Source organism: Elephantulus edwardii, unplaced genomic scaffold (genome assembly GCF_000299155.1).
Source record: "Elephantulus edwardii isolate Elephantulus edwardi_28Jun2011 unplaced genomic scaffold, EleEdw1.0 scaffold00138, whole genome shotgun sequence".
Taxonomy (NCBI): domain Eukaryota; kingdom Metazoa; phylum Chordata; class Mammalia; order Macroscelidea; family Macroscelididae; genus Elephantulus; species Elephantulus edwardii.
This window is the reverse complement of record NW_006399888.1, coordinates 403,720-425,825: the sequence shown is the minus strand read 5'-3', so window position 1 is coordinate 425,825 and position 22,106 is coordinate 403,720. Positions and strand designations below refer to the sequence as shown.

The following is a 22,106-nucleotide window of genomic DNA, read 5'->3' as shown; positions in this document are numbered from 1 at the left end:
TGTCTTCAATGGACAACTCAGGGAAAGACCCTGATGAGGAATCAAGGTTCATTCAATACTTATGGAGATGGAAGGGCACAGACACAGAGCGAGACAGGGGTATGTGATGCAGAAGAAGGGAGAGAGCCCAAGACATGCCAGTCTCATTGCTGACATACCACATACTTGCTTACTCTTTGTTTCTTTGCCTTATATTAAAATTGCTTGAAGGCAGACTTTATTTTTTGGTATATCCCTTGAGCCTAAAGCAGAGGCCAATACTCAGAAAGTACTCAAATATCGAAGGCATGAAGATACCAGGCCTGACAGGGAAGCTGGGGGGACCAGGCCAACTAGTACTGTCTCATGGTCTCTATGTGTGCCATCTAGGGGGAAGAAGTCGAAAAGGATTGTTTACTATTAAAACATCAAATCCATATGTTTTTCTGGTAAAGAAAACATCATCCCTGATTTAAACAAGGAGACACTATTATTCTTGGCAGGATGTAAGCACAACCGCTGGTGCTACTTTGCACCTGCCACATCTGTTAGCCGCCTCTTGTTAGCACCTCAAGTCCAGCAGTGTCGGACCTGGAGATACGGTAACCTTCCCTTCCATCCCACAGGCTGAGGCCACCTTGTCACACCACTATCTAGCTCCCTTCTCAGGGCAGCACACCAAGGGCCAAGATCCAATGTTCTCCTTGCATATAAAGACCTCACTTAGATAATGAACAGTAACTGGTCTGCCTATTTATGTATTTCCATCACACACTACAGGCAGCTCTGGTGGCAATGCACTGCCAACCTAAAAGTTTGAGTCCACCAGTGGTGCTGCAGAATAAAGATGGGCAATCTCCTCCTATGAAATTTGCTCTGAAAACCAGCTGGAGGATCAGGTTTGAGTTGGTTCTGGCTCGATGGTACATAACCACCACTACCAACTACACTGGTCTGACTTATAACCATCTTCACCATTTCCCTTCCCGGGAAGTAGGAACACACATCTTTTTCATGTGAATCCTGTACGATGCATTCTGAATTACAACCATTCCTGGCTTGTGCCACCACTCTGATAAACTCCTCACTCTATTCCCAGTGCTAATTTTCCAGCTGAACCTGACTGATGTGCCTCAGCTATCACTCACCCTGCACATGGAATGGCCGGGCATTGCCATGTCTTTGGCTTAATACTCTGCTGGCACCCCAGGGCCCATTTTCATCCACCGTCTCATTTGACTCTGAACATATTTTTAGGCTTACACTGCCTTTTCAGCAGTCCCTTCTTTACCTGGAGATTCTTTGGTTCTGACTGATCACTTCAAGAGCTCAGCATGTCTTTTATCTTCTAGAACTTCCTCAAGGCTACTGAAATCATCCTTCACTTGCTGCCTTTGACATAGGCTGTTGATGCATTAGTATTTTTATATTTCTGATATTTCAGTATGCTTTTAGGATCGAGAAGTAAATTTATAGAGTCCAACTACTGTCTTGAAGTAAATGTTTCTAATCACCTTCTTTCAATACCTAATAAAGGGCCCTCTGGGATTGGCATTTACTAAAGACATATTTACTTATAAATGATCCTTTTATTAATTTACTCAAAATAGTCCACTCTTTGTTTAGTGTTTGCTATGTCCCAGATCCTGTACTAAGTTTAGACCTGCAGTGAGAAACAGAGATACATAATCTTTGCCCTGTGGAATTTGTAGTATAAAAGAGAAACACTCAATAATCAACTATCATAAATATACGATTACAAAGTGTGATACACTGAGTACTGAATGTGCGTTAGTTAATTGCCAGGGAATTCTCCTAGCATAGTCTGTAGGGGTTGTGTTGCTCGCTCAAAGGTAGCACCTCCCTGGCAATTCGAATCCACCAGAGCCTCTGAAGGAAAAAGGTGAACAATCTCTTCCTTTGCAGTTTACAGCCTCTGAAAACCAGCTAGAGATTTAATTACCAGCTGTTAAGTTAATCTCTGCCTATGGCAGGTAAGGAAGGTTCATGATCTGATTTGCTTGCTTATGTATCTCTCTGTTTTATGGAGAGAGGACTGCCAGAGAACAGAGGCTTTTGTGCTCCACGTGAGGGGAAAGAGAGTGGCACTACAGTAGTGTCAGTAGGAAAAGAAGACAGATTTAAGACATTGAATCCATCTGTAAAATTCATTCTTTGCAGCTAGATTGGATATAGATGACTGTGAGCAGAAATCCAGGGGATTACCATGTCTCTTGTTTAAGCACCAGGATGGATGGCAACACTATTACAGAATGGAGAGGTATACTTTTCAGACACAGAGAGTTTGTGTTGCCTGTCAGGTTTAAAGCAGAGATGGTTAATAAGCACTTGAGACTCTAGAGAAGAGTACAGCAACCTAAACTAGTCTCACATTTAGATGTCTGGTATTAGAAGAGGAACAGCTAGCAAGTGAAACTGAGGAGCAGAAGAGAGGTAGAAAGTAAATCAAGAGAGTGCTTTATTGTGGAAGTAGAGACAGAACTGGTTCAAGGAGGAGAGAGTGAGTGAGTGGTTTGAATGTTATTACAGTATGCTTGACCCTTGCCTACAGAGAAGCATGATCTAACATCTTTTATCTTTTAAAAGAAAACAAAAAACTCTTGTTCCCACATTTACCTCTAGCTGCTGCTTGTTTCTCTGGATTTTCTTGTGGTAAAAGACCTCCGAGTAAGTATCTCTTTTCTGCCTCCCCTTCCTGTCTCATCTTTCTTTCTACTTAGGACTTTCTCACTGATGACTCAGCTGAAATTCTTCTTAAAAAAGTCACCAAGAGCCATCTTGTCAAATCCACTGTCATGTCTCTACCCTTATCCTACTTAATCTGTTGCCAGTACTTGACTGAGGTGACTGTTTCATCCTTGAAAAATGCCATTCTTGGCTTCCATGACACTACATTCTGTTGGCTCACCTTCACGTCATGGCTGCTGCATATGAGTCAGTCGACCTGGTCTTTTAAAAGAATAGAAAACCAGTATTCCCCTCCCTTACTCAGAGCGCCATTCACCACAATTTCTCGTCATGCTCAGTACTAAGTCCACATTTATGACTATGACCTTCTGGCTCCAACCACATCTTGTACCACACTGGCCTTTGTGCCATTTCTTTAATCCACTGTGTTTCTAAGAGCTGTTCTGCTTGTTAAACCTGTGTCTTTCAAACCCTTCTCCCTATTCTTTGAATGGTTCATTTTCACATTGAGAACTCCACTCAAGTATCACCTTCTCAGAAGAATGGAGCTGTGGCTGAGGGTGAATGAGTTCAAGAAGTCAAGACTTTGAGAAGTAGCATATACAGATTTTCAAACTTTTTATTGCAGAAAACTTTCAAAACTTGCATAGAAATAAAAACTCAAACTTAAGCTCACTGAGCTGGCAAGGACTCAGTTTTCCCTCCACAGGGTTTTTAGGAGGCTGTAAATCTCACACAGGAAGTTGCCCCTCTTTCTTCCTTGGTGGATCCAAATCACCAGAGAGGCCCTGCTTTGGGTGAGCAATTCACTACAGACCTCCAGAGTTCCCTATTTAGAACCACCAGAGATCTGCACACAGAGGTAAAGAGAACACTGCGAAACCCCTATGCATTTACCACTGTGCTATAACTAACGTCCTCAATATATGCCACATGTTTTGGGTTATTTTTCAAATCTACAGCAGTACTTTTGACTCTCAAACTAACAACACTGTGGGCTGGATAATGCTCTGTTTCTGAGCTATGTCTTTTTTTTTTCCTTTTTTTTTTTAAATTTAGGTTATTTTTCATTTCAATGAACATCTACAGAGATTTTGGGATTCCATTCATTCATTGTTGTACCCTTCTCCCCACACAAACCCCTCCCCCCTCCCCCCCATTTGCTCCTCTCCTTGAAAAGCAAAAGAAAAACTCCCTCATTGGTACACAATCCCCTCACCCGCACCTCGCCAAACCCCACCCCCTACCCCCAAATATAATCCACTCTGAAACCCTCATTGCATACTCCTACGATAAAAATAATGCCCTAAAATATAATACTTTTAGACTATTCTCTCCCCCATAGACTCTGAGCTATGTCTTATATATCATAGGACGTTTTACAACATCTCTGACTTCCATCCAGCAGATGTCAGTAGTACCTGTACCCTGTTTCCCAAGTTTGGCAACCAAAAATGTCCCCCAAGTGTGAATTACAACCTAAACTCACTCCACCCATCAATGGACTATCTGAAAGCAAAGCTAAGGCATAATTTCAACTGTAATTATCTTAGTATTTATCATCAAGGGATGAACTGAGTCCCTGGGTGATGCAAATGAGCAAGCATTAGAAAGGAAGACTAAACTAATTCACCTACAGAGTAAGGCTTGATGACTAGCTTCCAAAAGTCCTGAAAGCAGCATGGAATGCAGGGTTACTCTGCACACATGGGCTCACCTTCGAGTTAGAGCCAACCCACAAGCAACTAACAGCGACAAAGAGACGAGGGCTCTTGCTATCATCACAGTCCATCAGGCAGCTCTGATGGCCTAGAGGTAAGGAGTTGCACTGCCAACCTGCAGGCATGCAGTTTGAATCCATCAGCCATTCTGAGGGAGAAAGGTGAGTAATCTCCTCATATTTGATTTACGCCTCTGAAGGGTCAGCTATGGGTCAGTTTTGACTCATCAGCACAACGACAACAAACAACATCATCTAATATCCCGTTACTTTTAAAATTTCCCCAATTTTCTAACATATTCCTCCCCCCTCCCCGGTTTGGCTAGACTTCTCTACCCGACAAGAGTTCTAACACATGCTCATTCCTACATGGCATTTTGAGGACAGAGAAAAAACTTGGGTGGTAACAAAGAAAACTCTAGGCAGCCACAAGGAAAAGAAGGGGAAGAAGTAGGAAAAGCAACTCTGCCTAAAGGAAAACTGCTCCCCAACTTCCTAAACCATGACAGAGTACCCAAGAATGGCTACCCTCTGGTGACTCAAACAACTAACACAGCATCTGAACCCCTGATGCTTTCCATAAGAAGGCTAGAAAGCCATAAAATCCATAAGAAGTCAGTATTTTATAGACTAAGGGGAAAAAAAATAAAATATTCAACAAAAAACCAGCATGTTTAAAGGTAACCATGGACTACAAATTAAAAACGAACTATAGCATAGAAATTATGGCCCAATATTACCAAAGGGTAATATTAATAATGGGAGGTCTGGTGGCACAGCCTGTGGGAAGGTGTGTTGCTAACCTAAAAGCTGTGCCGCTTTGGTGGTTCAAATCCACCAGCTGCTCCAAGGCAGAAAGATAGGCAATCTCCTCCTCGAAATCTGCAGCCTCCTGAAGACCTGCTGCAGGATCAATTAGAGTCAGTTTTGTTGTTTTTTTGTTTCCTAAAGGTATGGACCTTCTTCCTTGAAAGGAAATTGGAGAAAAGGCCTAGAGTCAGTTTTGACTGGACAGCAATGAGAGCATATTAATAAGATGATGTGAAAATAAAATAGCTATTGTATTGTTAAAATACAACATAATTTACATTTAACAAACTTACATTGTTTCTGTTATTCTTCTTTATAAGGTTAATATGGAAACAATTGAAACACACACACAGACAAGCTACACAAATACCACAGATTATGAGCAAAGCAAACACAAATACTGTACACTGTAGAAGGGACAACAAATAACAAGGTGAACGGCTCACCTCTTCTGCCCTCTGAGTCAGAATTAGCTGTGTAGCAAGTGAAAAACAGAAATATTCACTCAGATTAAAAAAGATAATATTCAAACTAAGACAAAACAAACTCCAGGAATATACACACTTTGCTCCATGAACTGCACTGGGACTAGAATGAAGCAACCTCCAACAACTGGGATATGAGAATGCCTAGATTCACTACACATCAGTCAGTGCAGATCAGGGCAGACTGCCAGGTCTTCTCACCGGTGGGCACGGTGGTAGGCTTGAACTATTGACTTTTTGGTTAGGAGCCAATTGTTTAATAATAGTTGTTTCACCCAGGCTTATAATGATAACTGATAACACAAATCTATAAAATTCTATAAACAAAGAATAAAATACCTCCTTTTCAAAGGCCCTCTGGGTACAAAAGTTTTCCTCAAAACCCAAAAGACAGTTTTAGATGTCTGATCTCATGCTATTTATTTCCTACAGAGCCTCTCCTCTGGAAGCTACTGGAGGGTATGTTCTCACAAATGATAGGATAATTCAAGAAAGAAGGCAATATGGGAGCCAAGAAGCACAAAGGGATTCCTGGAACAATGCAGAGGGAAATTCTCAGGTTGACAAGTATGCAAGCAAGTCTAGAGACTAGCGAGCATTGAAGACTAAAACACTGTTATGCTGAAGGCTAAAACAAACAGAAAAAAATTATTTAACAGGTCTGTCTTTACAGAAAACTTTTTCTGATTGCATATAAGAATGTGTGGAGAACTGTAATCCCAGACGTGCGTGGTTCAAATCCACCAGATGCTCTGCTAGAGAAGGGGGGGGGCAATCTCCTCCTGTACCAGTCAGATCCGATTTGATGATACACACACACAAAAATAACAAAAATTAAAAAAAAAAATGTGTGGAGAAAATGAGCAAGCAATAAATAAACAGAAAACTAAGCAAACAACCAAATACAGAAATTACTAAATTTAGGACAAACAGTATACAACAAAGGAAAAACAATCACATCATGCCTACAGATCCTCAATGAACAATATTACACAGCCATATGAAACACAAATACCAAATTAAATAAACATGATGACATAATTATTATAGGAAGCTTCGCCTCTCAACAAGATGAACTGACACAATGACTGTAACTGTGGGTTCAAGTATATCAGAAGCGGTGAGGATGGCACAGGATAGGGCAGGGCTCAGCTCTGTTGTTCACAGGTAGCTTGCAGTCACAGTTGACTGGATGGCACATAACAATAACAACAAAGTAAGATGGTAGTGAAGAGTGGGAAGTGAAGGGCAAGACTATAAAATCCCAACGTTCCACAATGGTTCCCATGTGTTTCACTAATCTTAAATAAAAGTTGTCAGGGATATTCAATCTTAGTCTCAGCCTCTTCTGACATGAAATAAATGTTAACAGTAAAGTAAGTGGTTTCTTAGTCAAGGCAGATATGAGAAACTAAATGTCATCTGAGATTCAACTGACCATGTTCTTTTTTTGTTTCCTTGTTTAATTCCACCTAGGCAAGGAAATATGAGCCAAAAGGGTGGGAACACAGAAGAGAGAACAGCGATTTTTGCTGGAGACAGAATTAACAGTCACACAGAGACAGGATATTGCTATTTCCTTCACTATGAGGGCTCTCTCGTCCTCTTTAGAGGTTGGAATCTTTTTGTACCCGACCTAGTTTCAGACCTCAAGATTCTATCCTTGAGGCATCTTCTACTTCACCCCAGCAACATGGACTAAAGAACAGATGAAGGTTGGGCTGAGGGACCACATCTTAAATTATTTTCCCAGACACTACTTTTTTTTTAAAAGATTTTAATGAAAGTTTATAAAGAACATGGATGGATTTCTCTTCATTCATTGTTGGACATTTTCCTCCCTGTCACCCCTCCCCCCCAGTTCACTTTTTTCTTCAGGAAAAAAGTTCTTTCATTGTTATAGGCCAGATACTACTTTAAAGGCCACCCCTGGACACTGTCTTCTCACTTTATATTTAATTGTTGTTAACATCTGTATCCAGGCTCCTTTCCAAGGATTCTTTCATTTTTCAAGCCTAGCCCTATCTAGTACTCAGGCTCTGTAGTTTTCATCTTTCAGTATCTTTTATCATTAGGTCCTCTCTTTCTTTTGCATTTTAACTTTCTTTTCTTCCATGCTTTTAAACACATTTACATCTCCTCAGTCCAACCAGGATCCCACCTAAAGCAGAATCCCCTTATGAATCTCTTTCCCTCTCCCCTATGCCAACTCTTCCCTAATGCAGATTTCCTCACTTTGCTTGGGCAATTCTACTTCTCTGAAGGCCTTTTACTTATGTAGAACATTTCAGTACCTGAAGGAGGGAAGGGTTCTGGAGTGGTTGCTGCAGTGCTGGAATTCCCCTCCCAGGGCTCTGTTCGGACATCTGTGAACTGGTAATCTGGCAGCCATGTTCCATTTGGTGCAAGTGTAGGAACTCTAGAGTCGGTGCTTGTCGTTCTTGTGGTCCCATTGTCAGAGTCTGAAGAATTGACAGTGGTTACATAGGTGGGTCCCAGAGTTAAATTTAGGCTGATGGTTGGTGCCACAGAAAGAGAAGGTACTGAAGAGTTTGAATTTAAAGTTCTTGTTTCTTCTTTTAGTGGTTCTGCTGTTGATGCTTTAGTTGATGATGCAGCTTCTATTGAAGGTGAAACTATAAATACCAAAGCATAAGGAAACAGAACACATGAGCAAAGTACAGTTAAGAAGCACAATGTACCAAGTCTCAATGAGCTCTCAAGCCCTCAGAGACCAAGCAGAGATTCTCTCCACCCCACTTGTTTTTATCTCATGCTAGCTCCTTTCACTCCTCTAAGCAACTCATATCTAAGAGGAAGAACCTAGATCTTTCATCTAGGTCCTCTGACTCAATATATGTCTTCAATATCAACAATTCATTTTTCAAGATGACAAATAATCTCCTAACTTACTTAAAAAGGTATGCAAACAACCAGAACAGAAATAATGAGAATGTTGACACGTGAAAAATGTCACCAAAAAACTGTATAAAAATTGTAAAAGGAAACGGAATTTGCTGCATAAACTTTCACTGAAAACACAGTAGTACTTCAAAAATAAAAAATACTCATTATATAGACCAATTTTTAAATGTTACAATATCAGAAATTTCCAAAGACATCCATTTTACCGACTTCTGAATAACACTTCTTTGTTTACTACTAGCTGATGTTAGGTGCTGTCAAGTTGAGTATGACTCACAGCAACCCTATACGACTTCTGAATATTCTTTTTTTTTTTAAATTTTTTTTGAATATTCTTTTTAAATACTCGTTAAGTCTTCAAATAGGGATCATCAAATGTAGAAGCAAAATATTATTCTAAATATCAGGCTTATTTAATGGCAATTTACCTGTGGTAGCATTATTGGCACTGACACATATCCAACAACTCCCGAGCAGAAAAAGAATGAACCAGAAATCCATGTTGACCTGGAAAACAGACACAATGTTAGATGATGTGTGATATTAATGTAACTATGTTAAAATTACTTACCATTGCAATATCTTGGGAGAATCTTTCCCAGCCTAGAAAGTCCATAAAGTCTGATAGGCATTATTTCTCCAGAAGTCCCATTATTTGAATTTTTATATAAAATGAAATCTTGGATGGTTGAAGCAGTACATGAGCTTGGCTCCTAATACTGAGATTGGAGGTTCAAGTCCATCAGAAAACATCTTGGAAGAAAGATCTGGCGATCTACTTCTGTAAAATCAGCCACTGAAAATCCTGTGACACACAGGTGTATCTGACACACAAGGAGTTGACATGTGTCAGAATGACAACCGGTTTTTCTTAGAAGATATTTTATAGAAAAGAGATTTTCAACCTTGGCTGCACATGAAAACTACCTAAAAAGCTTTTGAAAATCCACATGCCCCACCCAAACAACAATAGCAAAGTTCAAGAAAACAACAAAAACTAGTAAAGTATGGAAAGATTGAAACTCTCACACACTGATGGAAGGACTGTAAAATAGAAGGTATAACCATCGTGGAAATAGTTTGGTGCTTCCTTAAAATACCGGAAATAGAAATATCAGCTTTTCTAATATATATATATTTTCTTAAAGAATAAGAGCTGTGACATGGATATATACACATACCCATGTTCACTGCAGCATTACTTTCAATAGCAAAAATATACCAACACTCAAGTGCTCATCAATGGATGAATGTTTAAACAATCTGATACATACACACAACAGAATAACAGTAATAGGAAAGACTAGTGAAGAACTCATGCACTGCCACATAACATAGACATTATGCTGAATTTTATGAAACACAAAGTGAATGAAGGAATGTCTGGAACACAATGTATACAAATTTTATATGCAAATCAATACGAAATAAAAAAAATAAAAAATAAAAAGGGAAAATACTATATAAATGCACTATTATAAAAGCTAAAGAAAAGGCCTGCATGTAAAAAGAAACATCCTTTGACGATTACTAGGGATGGGAGAGAGGAAGAAGAATTAGTAACTAGATAATAGTACAATAAAGGGATGATCAGCACAAAAGCACCATGGAAAGAAAAGGCGTGGAGAGGACGTGCACAGGCAGAGCAGGGCTCCAATGTGGACACTGTAATTAAGGTCAATGTCATAAAACAAATTATGACATTAGTTTGTTTGATGAATGAGTGAGTGAATGGTAAATGAATTTGTTCTACAAACTTTTACTCTAACCACAATAAAAATAACCAAACAAGGGCTTATATAGTAAAGGAGATATTGCTATTACTTAAATCTGAATGGTGAGCTCAGAGTTTTGAAGGTGTTTCTTTGGTATTTTTGCATATGTGAACTAGTTCTCCTTTTAAATAATAAGGATATGAAGTGCTGGCTGCAGGAGGTCAAAGATTGTGGTCTTCAATATGGACTGAAGTTCAATTTCAAGAGACAAAGATTCTCACCACTGGGCCAACTGGCAGCGCCATGATAGATGGAGAAGAGATTGAGCTTGTTAATAATTACAGTTTGTTTGACTCCACAATCAACACTCTTGGTACCAGCACTTAGGAAATCAAAAGATGAAAATCTGCTGTCAAGGACCTCTTCAGAGTACTGAGAAGCAACGATGTTAGTCTAGAGACTAAGGTGTGCCTAATGGAGGCCACGGTCTTCGCAATTACTTGCTCTGCATCAGAGAGCTGGACAATGACTAAGGATGATGAAGAAGAATTGATGCCTTTGAGTTGTGGTACTGGAGAAGAGTCTTGAACATATCACAGACTGCCAAGAAAACAGATAGGTCTGTCCTGGAGAGGGTGAAACCAAGTTTCTCCTTGGAGGGCTTGGAGAAGGAGGACATCATGCTTGGAAGGGTGGAGGAACAGTGTAGGAGAAGAAGACACCCTCAGATGAGAGGGACTGATACAGTAACTGGGGCAATGGGGGTAGGTGTCTTGGAATCAGTAAGTCTGGCTCAGGACAGGGCAGGCTTCAGAGCTGCTGTACATAGTGTCACTATGAGTCAAAGGTTACTCAATGGGACATAACAACAACAAAAACAGTATAAATGTATATCTATATGTATATAAGTAGGTATATAAATGTCAATTATATGTATGTTGTATCATATTTATTATCTGGACATTTATAACAAAGAGATATTCAAACTGCCCATGCCAGATGGGGCCAGAGTCTCTGTGAGGAAGAGTTGATAGTGGTCCTTTGTGAAGTTTCCCTAGATGACTCCTATGCTTTAGTGCATTCATGCTGAGAAGCAGAGATGCTAGATGGATGGCACTTAGGTACTTATCTGCTGAAGTAAACATTACAGCAACTGTGCTTAATCTTTATTTCACCTCAAACCCTGTCCCAGGCCTATGACACATCCCCATATGAGAGCATGGTTCATTTACCACACAGTCAGATTTCTATGCTCTACAGTAGGCGAGGTACTAAGAAGATAACTGGGCAGCAATAAACTCACAGGCTCCATCCTCATGGAACTCACAGCCCAGAGGTGATTCCAAAAGGTAGTGAGTGACTCACCAGGGGGAGCAGGTACAGCTTCCTCTGGTTATACTCTTTTTTTAAAAAAAATAAAAATTATTTTATTTATATTGGTTTCTTTATAAAGTTTGTATACATTGTGTGTCATGCTATCCTTCATTCACGTAGTGTTTCATACAATCATTCTCAATCCTTATGTTCTGGGTTTTTCTTTTTCTTATTGTATACCATCAAATCGGATCTGACTGGCACAGGAGAAGACTTCCCATCCTTCTCCAGTGGAGCATCTGGTAGATTCAAACTGTGTGCCTTCAGGATTGCAGTGCAGCTTCTTGCCACTAGACCACTAGAGTTCCCTTACAATCTTCTCTGGATGTAAGATGGCAAACTGTGAACTCATAAACACCAAAGGGGTAGTCACAAAAAATTCTCACCATTTTCCCTATACTGTGGTAATTATACCAGTGATATGCTACTGAATTTTTATTTATTGGGAAAAGGGATTAGATATCATTCTATACAATAAAATATATTACACATAGGAATATACATTTTTCAAAAAGTGTAAATGAATATTTATGTAAGCCCCAGCAAGAAGAAGGGCTTTCTAAGAAATCACAAAGGTAAAAGTTAAATATTAACTATTTAATTAAATTAAATATCTGAAAATAAAAATGTTATTTTATACAAAATAAATGGCTCATAAATAGAGTAATAAGGGGACAAACGGGGAAAATTACATAAGGTAAATAATGAAAAACATTAGCATACAAAGTACTTAAACATTAAATGAAAATCACACAATTCAGAAATCTACAGTTATTTTATAGAAGAGAAAAAGAGTGCTAAAAATTACATTTTAAGTGTTGCTTGCCTCATTAACTACAGGAACACAATGATATGTTTATTTTCCTAATTAGGAAATATCAATCAGATTAACTATGCCAGGCTTGCAAAAGTCACATGAAAAATATTCTCTCAAGCTTCCTTACTTTTGAGGTTCTACTCTTAAGTAAATGAAAATTACTTAGACTAAATATGATGCACAGAGATATTCATTATGACAAGAAAGTTGAAACTACCCGAATGTTCAATGACAGGTTAAAAAAAAAAACAACGGCAAAAACCATTATGTTGGCAATCAGGATAATTTATATTACCATCCAAGGTAATATATTCAAAGAATTTAAGAAAAAGGAACAAGCTCTTCACTTTTTTAAGCCTGAAAGGAAAGGGAAGTCAGATATAAAACTGCTACCAAATGATCACAACTAAATTTATTTATGTAAATGAACTCATGTGTATGAAAGTTACAAGTGGAACGAAAAAATTATAAATCTTGGCATATACTTTATTATTTTTTCTTTATGTTACTGTTTTTTCATTTAAAAACAAAGAATATAATATTTTCATAAGTAGAGGAAAAAACAGTAAGTATTAAAAAGAGAAATGATTTCATGAGAGAATATAAATACAAGAAGCAAAATGAAAATATACAGAAGAAGAACTGTATACCTTAAGTGAGAGACGATGGCAAAGAATTAACACACAAAGGATAGCAAGATGAAGCAGGTATGAATTTGTATACAAGCACAAGTAGGAGACATGTCAGACTTTACGAAGCCTCATGTCACTAATAAGGTGTATTCATAGACCATGACCAAGAAAACCACAGTGAAAACCTCATTCTTCTAATATATAACAATCTTCAGGCATAAAGTCCTGTGAGTTTCTGACCTTTACAAAACTTAACTGCAACCTCATCTTCAGTTATCCATCTCTTCCATTCTAACCACTCCAAAGCTCCATTATCAGGAAGCAAGGTGGTTTCTCCCTACTCAAGAATGCCACATGCAGACCATTTTCCCTGGAGCCTGCTCCAGCAGTTCTTGTTTACAGAGGCTTTTCCTATCTGGCTATACAATTTCTCAGCATTCCCCATACTGAAGACATTGTAATGTAGTTCACAATTTTCTTTTTATGCTCAAGTCCTGACATCCTCTTGGATGATGTCAACATCCTCACAAAAGACAACCACGACAATCTGCCCTAGTCCCTCAGTAACATGACTTCCTCAACTCTAATGACTTTATATTTCTATTTCACTTGGGTCACTCACAAGAATGGCTGAACACTAGATGCTGTCAACATCCGGAAGAGCTTTCCTACTGATCTTCACTTCCCACTCTGCAATCACACTTCCTACCTTGTAGTTCTCCCCTCTGCTATGCTGGCTACACCTTTTCTCAGACCTCATCAGGCTTCCAGCCCCTTGGGTCCCTCGCTAACTTTCCTTCCTGTCTTTACTGGCTTCTCTTTCAGTCAAGAAAATGTGATGTCAAATGGATCACTCTCTTGCTAATTAATATCCTAAATTCTTCCGTACATTGTTCTCCTATTATACTGTCCAGAAAGTACAGTCCAGAATTAATCCAACTGTTAACTCCTACACTTGCTGCTTAAGGAAATCAAGCTATCTAGAAGGATGGTATCACTACCCATGGTTATTTCTGGCCTTGATGGAATTCTGAACACAATCTGCAATCTTCCTGTATTTCTCTGTGAGTTTTCCATAGCAGCAATTTCAAGCCTCCTCTATCTTCCATCTCCTCCCACACTCTTGGCTAATAACCATGTTTTCCCAGCAGAGAAAACAGAAGCCACTGGACTGGACATCTTCAACTCCCAAGCATCATTATCTACAAATTTCTTCCTTTTCTGTAGTTCCTCCTATGGGTGCCAGTCTTAAGAACCCGTTGATTCTTCACCACCCTCTTTCCAGCTTTAATGCTTCCCTTTCAAACACAATAATTTCTCAAAGAAAGAAAATCTCTTGTATCAATCTTCCAGCTAGCATTCCCTGTACTCTATTTCACAGCCAAGTTTCTAGAAAGAGTTGTCTCCATGGCAATCTGGTTTCCATTTCCACCATCCCACCAAAACAGCTGCCTCCTTATTAAAGAAAAACTTCTTTGAAAAAGTACAACTCATTCACAAAGGCCTAAATTATTTTAGAATTTCCTATTACATATAAAGATGAATTTAAGAAGGATAACAAATACAATAGGAAAGTAGACAAAAGATATAAACTAGGCAATTCACAGAAAACCAAACCGTTCTCTTTAAGTATCAGGAGATGCTCAGCCTCACTCATGACCAGAAAAAGCCAAACTACAGTGATGTTAAGATGCCATTTTTCACTTACTACATTGGCAAATTTAAAAACATTGCTAATATTTTATTGGCAAGAATCTGATGGCATAATTCACGATGTGCTTCCCTGCTAACCAAAACACTGCATGTCTTAAGCAGCTCATGTTACCAGAAGCTCCAATACGGAAAGATGGGCAGTCTCCTCCCTGTAAAGATTCATAGCCTCACAAACCCAATGGAGCATTGTTCTGAGAAAGAACCAACTCAATGGCAGTGAGTTTTAGTTTTACTCATACAATTTGTAAATATTTAGTAAAATTATAAATACATAAATCTTTAACAAAATTCTGTTTCTAGAAACGTCTTTTTCTGCAAAAAATATCCACATTTTCAAAATGACCCATGTAGAAGGTTATTCGATGCAGCACTGTTTAGAAAAAAAAAAGATCAGAAATAACTCAAATGTCTATTAATTGAGATTATGAGTGAAAAAAACTATGGCATATTCATGCAATGGAATATTAATTATGCAGCTATCAAAAAAGAATGAAGAAGAAAAAGTTCCTCAGAGGTAATTTTACTTAGCATGCAGATAACCAAAGAACTCAAAAAACAAAACAAAATCCTCCAAACTCTACGCCACAGACTGATGATGACTCATGGCTACCCTTCACTGTTTCCAAGGCTGTCAATTTTTGAGAGGACACTGCCTCATCTGTCTGTTAAGTGACTGGCAGATAAAACATATTATACCACCAAGACTCCTTATATGTATTTCACAGGCCATATTTTCTCAGCTTTAGCTTTGTCTTCTCCTCTTTTGCTATCTTAAAAACAACTTTTGTAAAAAAGAAAATTCGGGGAGAAAGAAACCAGATGATTAATTGATTAATAAGCCGATCTCTTTCTCACACATATGCATACACACACACACACATCTACTCTGTTCTACAGGGTCATTATAATGCATAAACAACTTGATGACAACAGCTTTAGACAATTTCCAAATCAATATATTAGGCTCTGTATCACATGGATATACTATGATTCTTTTAATTCTTTTTTATTAGTAAGAGCTGATTTTAAATTATTTCGTCCCCTATCCTATACATCTTGGAAGCAGGAGTGGCATCCACTTCTGTAAATGGCTTGCCTCAGGACACCCTACAAACATGGAGAAAGGATGAAAGTCACGCAACTGTCAACAACTTTCATTTATAGGGTCACTGTAAGTCGCCTACTGACCTTGACAGCACTTAACAACAACATCCTACACAACATTCTCCATTAGGCAACAGTGGCTCAATTAAAGAAAGAAATGTATATTCTAGGAAAGTCAAATTAATGGAAGAAATTCAAGTTTATACATTTTTTTATTTTCCAAAAAGCACTTGTGAATCATAAAATTTTGGTTAACTGAGTGTTGAACAACTGAGCAGCAGAAGCTGGGGAGATGAGTCATGAGGCTTGGGCGGTTCCTAATTTATCAGAGACAATTGTGTTCTCTCTCCTACCCCACCACACCCAGACAAAAGGCCAATATACAGTCCTTACTTCATTACAAAAACATTTCTTACTTTTCTTGGAAAAATAAGTGTTTCCACTGCATATACACTGGAATTCTCAGTCTGTGTTGTTTAACTGTTAAATAATAGAGAAGAAACAAAACTAAACCTAAAAAAGCTGCAGGATAAAAGACGCCCTGAAAAATTATAGCTGGTATTTAATATTTGTGTGACCAAGAACATTTCTGAAATGTTCTCAAAACTCAAATTCAGCACCGTGAATCATAGGTCTTTCAATAGATACATGGACACTGAGTTCTCCAGTGAAGACACCTGGAGATGGTGGCCAATGCTTGTTAAATCTTGCATACTAGCCTTCCTGTTGAAAACCCCAAGCTGTACTGATCATTAGGTATGCCTTTTGTCACTCAATCTTTACCAACCTCAATGGCACTCTTAACTGGTGTCATGACACATTGTTACTATGTTGTGTAATTTTTTGTGTGTGTGTATTTCAGAGATATATCAGCTAGAGAAAGACTTGTTAGCAACAGTCCCTGCCCAGACAGGTGCTCCATGCCAAGGCACCTGAGGCCCCCAAGAACCACACCACCCTGATGTACAGGGAAAGAAAAGTAGAAAATAAATCCGGGAGCCAGTCTTAAGGAGAATATAGAATATGGCCATTCCTCAGCAGCTGTACCCAGCTAGGTGTGGGGCAATGATGAAATTTTGCGTGAAGATAACAAGCTAAATATGCTGTAAGGTTTCCGAGAAAATAATGCAAAAGGAAGGGAATGAGTCTTTTTTTTTTTCATGTCCTCTTTCCTATATTCTGGATATTATTAGAATTCTTGGAAAATCCCTATGTAGTGAAAATGGTTAAAGTATTCTGATAAAAAGAGATTGGCAGTTTAAGAGTTTAAGTCTATCCATGAGTACCTTGGTAGAAAGACCTGGCAATCTGCATCCAAAAACCCAGTCATTAAAAATACTGCAGCTCAGGCAAGGAGGATGAGAGTTGTTGGGCAATCAACTCAAAGGATGCACTAAATGTCTCTGAATTGTGTATATATATATATATGCAGAAATAGTTTAACTGGTGTATGTTTTGCTATACATACTCATAACAAAAACAGTTAAAAAAGAAAACTCTATGGTCCACAGTTTTCTCTGACACACATGGAGGCACTAGACTCTGAGCCAACTCTATGACAAATGGTGTGCTCCCTCCTTTTTTTTTTTTTTAAAAAAAAAGAGCCCCCTAGCGAGCTCTGGTGGCCTAGTGGCAAGAAGATACAATGCAATCCCAGAGGTGCACGGTTCAAATCCACCAGATGTTCTGCTGGAGAAGGGGGAACAATCTCCTCCTGTACCAGTCAGATCCGATTTGACGGTACACACACAAATAATAAAAATTTTTTTTTAAAAAAAGAGCCCCAGCAGCTCTACTAGATCGTGGGGTGACCTTGAAAATGAAAACAATGATAGACCAGGCTTTTTGGTGGCACTGTTGCCCTGTTGAACCAATCCTGCTTAAATTCCTATGTCTAGTCCATAAGAACAAAATATACCTATACTATCCTCTGTGATAAGCCAACTATGCAACCCTGATACAGCTAGTTCTGAGAGTAAGATGAGTGACTCATCATATTATGAACTGTGATGATCTAGGAAGTGGAATGATGTGGGAGCTCTGGAATGCGCTTCCTTAGTCCTGCTGCTAGTAAGTACCATGCTGTACACATCTGCTAAGGGGAACATGTTCTAAGGAATCACTGTTATGAAGCCTCCCCACTCTGCCCAGTGACGGGAGGGTCCAGAAAACCTGCAGTTTCAGATTGGCTGTGACAGCTACTACTGAAAATCTTTCTACTCAAATTCCAGAATTCAACATTCAATACAGTATCACCAATACAATACGAACAAATACTGGGCACACAGTGCAACATTCGAAACATATAATCTCATTTAAATCTTACAGAAAATCCAAGAGTTTCATATTCTTCTCACTGTCATTTTACAGATCAAATAAGAGAAGGACCCAAACGCGACACAATCTGACTTTTCTAATCATATGGGATCCATCAGACTTTAAAGATTCATGAAGAAAGACATATTCTTTCCAGCCCCAGAGACTCAATGAAGGGTTAGCTATGAGTCGGTTCCGACTCAGTGGCCATGAGTGAGCATGTGAGTGACTCAAAACCGAATCACACTGATGATTTTCTTCATGGGCAAGAGACTAATTCCACGCTCAGTCTTACTAAGGGTGTCTCCAAAGTGTGGGGGAAACAAAGCCTGGGCAATTGGGCGTTAAGTGCTGCCTTAAGACTTCTCCTGTTGTTATGTGCTATCAAGTCAACTACGATGCATAGTGACTCTTTGTAAACAGCTCTGAATCCTGCTCTATCCTGAGCCAATCCGATCACCTCCGATACACTTATCCCCATTACCTCAGTCTCTGAGTCAATCCATCTCATCTAATATCTTCTCTTGTGACGTCCCTCCACCCTTCCAAGCATGAGTCCCTCTCCTGGAGTGATTCCATCTTTTTCTGCTTTGAAGACAAGGCATCTAGAAAGAAGATGCAGTCCGTCCAGCTACTTATTCTCTCACCCAACATGACATTACTTATTAAGAACAGAAAATATTCTTACAATTATGATCTTTGGTTTCCTATTATGTGGGAGTCATTCAGACTTACCATTTTATATACTTTAATAAACTTATTCCTCACAATCACCTTATGAATTATATCACAAAAATTAAGCAAGGCTACATAACCATTTAATAGACAATTAGGATTCAAACTCAAGGCTTTTAAAACTCTAAAATGCAATTTCTTTCCTTTATGCTTCACCAAGGGGACAGAAGATTAGTTAGGGACATTCTAGTGAAGTTCATCTATACAGCACAAATAAGCTTTTCTCTTAAATCCTGGATTATCACTTGCCATAAAAGAAAAAAGTTCATTAACATAAAGGTGAGATGAGGCTTAGCAGATCAGAGAAGAAATTCAGGGGAGGGAAAGCTTCAGCTGAGCTTGGAAGAATAAGGAGAACTCGGCCAACAGTAGGGTTATAATCCTTCAAACAGGACAGAACGCACCAGGATTTAGAAACTTGAAATAGCTGTCCAAGTTTCAGGAATGACACAGAGCTGGGTGAGGGCATTAAGCAGGATGCTATCTGTTAAGCAAATATGCAGAAAGAAGATAGGAAACACAGAATCTCTAAAGATACGATGATGAGGAGTCTGGGAGAGGCAGCAATCAGATCCCAAAGGGCCTGGGCCATGATGAAGAGTTCTGACTTTGCACTGAATGCACTGGGTGGTTCCCTGGCTCAGTCTGTTTGGATTTTAGAAGCAATGACTACAGCAGGGTGGGACTTGTGGTAAGGAGGACCACTGACTGAAGCCTTCAGAAGTAATCTAAGCAACAAACCAGAACACTCAGAACAGTGCAGGACTATCTGGAGAAAATAATGTGAGACTTGATTCCAGTAGAATTGATGACTTAACAGTGAACTGTTGGAGTTAAGGCCTGGGTGGCCAACCTAGGTGAATGGCAACACTACAAAGAGAACACGACCAGCTGTAGGGCAGAAGGTGGGAAAGCTGACAGTTTAGTTCTGAATCTGGGATGGAGTAAGACACTCCAGGGTAAATGTTATACCTAATATGGAGGAGGTAAGGGAGAAAAGGGTGGTAGACAGACAGACAATGACAGAGCAGCTGTCTTGAGAATGGGCAGTGAGCCAAAGTGAAGAAGAGAGCTGTCAGTGATAAAGGCAGCCCTGAACCAGTTAGGCAGGAGCCATCTCACAAACACAGTGATTTATAAAAATGGATACATGCCACTAACAGGTAAGGTTAGAGCATGTAAGGTCAGAACATGTAAGGGTAAATAAAGCAGGAACAGCACTTTCAGTGAGAGAGAACTGCGAAAGGGTCTTCTGTGCGACCCCAAGATGATTCCAACTGACAGTGCACCTGTAAAACAGAGCAGAGCTACTCCACACAAATTCCTAGGCTGAACAGAATCCTTACAGGGACAGATTTCCAAGTATTTCTCACATGGAGCAGCTGGTGGATTTGGATGATCATGGACCTAATGGTTAGCACCAAGCACTCCCCATTATGTCACCAGGGCTCCCCTAAGAAGTCCTAGAACTTGAAAAAAGTCAGCCTCAAGTATAGGTCCTCTTTTGAGAAAGGCAATGCGACAGGTCGAAAACAAAGAGAATCTCACAAAATTAGGAGATCCTGAGGCTCTAAAATGTAGCGTGTTTCCACATGTAAAATTATAAAAGAATGAAATAATACTACTAAGGCTGTAAAACAGTCTTAAATTCTACAGTCTTTGAGTCACACCTATGATAAGGTCCAGTCTGTAGATTAATGAGCTTGGAGAAGCTCGCTTGCACGAGCTTGCCTGTGTGATGGATTGCTGCAATAATTAAACATACAAAATAGGGTTTGCTATAAATTTATACTGCAGGTAATTAAAGCAACCCTAACAATAAGTATTCCGTTCTACTTGCAATACACTTTAGAATATATGGCAACAACACACAACTCACTGCTATCAAGTCAGAACTGACTTATAACTCATAGCTGTGTGTCATAACTCATGCGTGTTTTCAGAGGCTGTAAATTACATGGGAGGGAATTGTCCATCTTTCTCCTGCTGATCAGCTGGTGGGTTTGAACCATCTGACTTTGGATTAGCAGTGCAATTCCCTACCTAAAGACTGTTGTTATCATTATGTGTTGTTGAGTCGCTTGCAATACCCAGCGACTCTATCCTGAACCCTGCTCTGTCCTGAGCCAACCTCACTGTCTCTGACACATCGACCTCCTTTATTCCAGTCACTGAGTCAATTCATCTCACCCAGTGTCCACAGGGCTACTACTAAATATTTAAAACCCAATTATTTTACAGGTTATTTGCATTTAAAAAAAGAACTCAATCCAAACCAAGAATAAGTTTGGGAAAAAAACCCCCCAAGGAATCACTCTACTCAATGTTACCACTTAATACTTTATTGTCATCAAGACAGTATGGAGAAAGAGATGTAAAGATCAATGGAACAGAACAGAAAATCTAAAAACAAATTCAGGAAAATACAGCCCAAAGCAACTCAACAGATATAAACGCACTGCTATTCTTACTCACAGGGAACCTACAGAGTGCCCAAAGCAGACTGCCCATCTTCCTCTTCTGAGCTAATCTGATGGGCTGAATCGCTGACCTTTCCATTAGCCACTGTGTTTTTCTAACGGTTGTGGCATTAGGGCTCCTTCAATGGAGATAACAATCTTTCAACAAATGGTGCTAGAGAAATTGGACATTTAAGCAAACCAAACAATAACACCACAACTGCCCCTCTCCCACCAACTTTGAGCTAAAACCTCACACTTTATAGAAATAACACCTCAAAAGGGGATGACAGACTTAAAAGTAAAACTTAAAACTATAAAACCTTAAGAATGTTCTTGTTGTTGTTATGTGCCGTCGAGTCGCTCGCGACTCATAGCGACCCTATGTACAACAGCCCTAATCTGTGCTCTATCCTGTGCCCATCTCATTGCCTCTGACACACCCATCCCGATTACCCTAGTCACTAAATCAATCCACCTCATAGAGGGTCTTCCCCTCCTGCGCCGTCCCTCTATTCTACCCAGCATGATGTCCCTCTCCAAAGACCTGTCTCTCCTTACAACATGTCCAAAGTATGTCAGACGAAGCCCCAGAATCCTTGCCTCCAAGGAG

The 22,106-nt window shown here is 39.3% G+C and overlaps 1 protein-coding gene across 2 annotated transcripts in view; it reads right to left on the bottom strand.

Moving 5' to 3' along the window:
• PTPRA (protein tyrosine phosphatase, receptor type, A) overlaps positions 1-9,132 on the bottom strand; it is a 59,332-nt gene extending 50,200 nt beyond the window's left edge. The window contains exons 1-3 of one of the 2 annotated variants that reach the window (XM_006894193.1): positions 9,057-9,132; positions 7,998-8,339; positions 5,665-5,691 (exon numbers count right to left, since the gene is read on the bottom strand). In XM_006894193.1, coding sequence (XP_006894255.1) covers positions 5,665-5,691; positions 7,998-8,339; positions 9,057-9,129 — 442 coding nt within the window. In that variant the 5' untranslated portion in view covers positions 9,130-9,132. The remainder of the gene's footprint in view (positions 1-5,664; positions 5,692-7,997; positions 8,340-9,056) is intronic. The other variant, XM_006894192.1, reaches the window with a different exon arrangement.
• Positions 9,133-22,106: the final 12,974 nt, after the last annotated feature.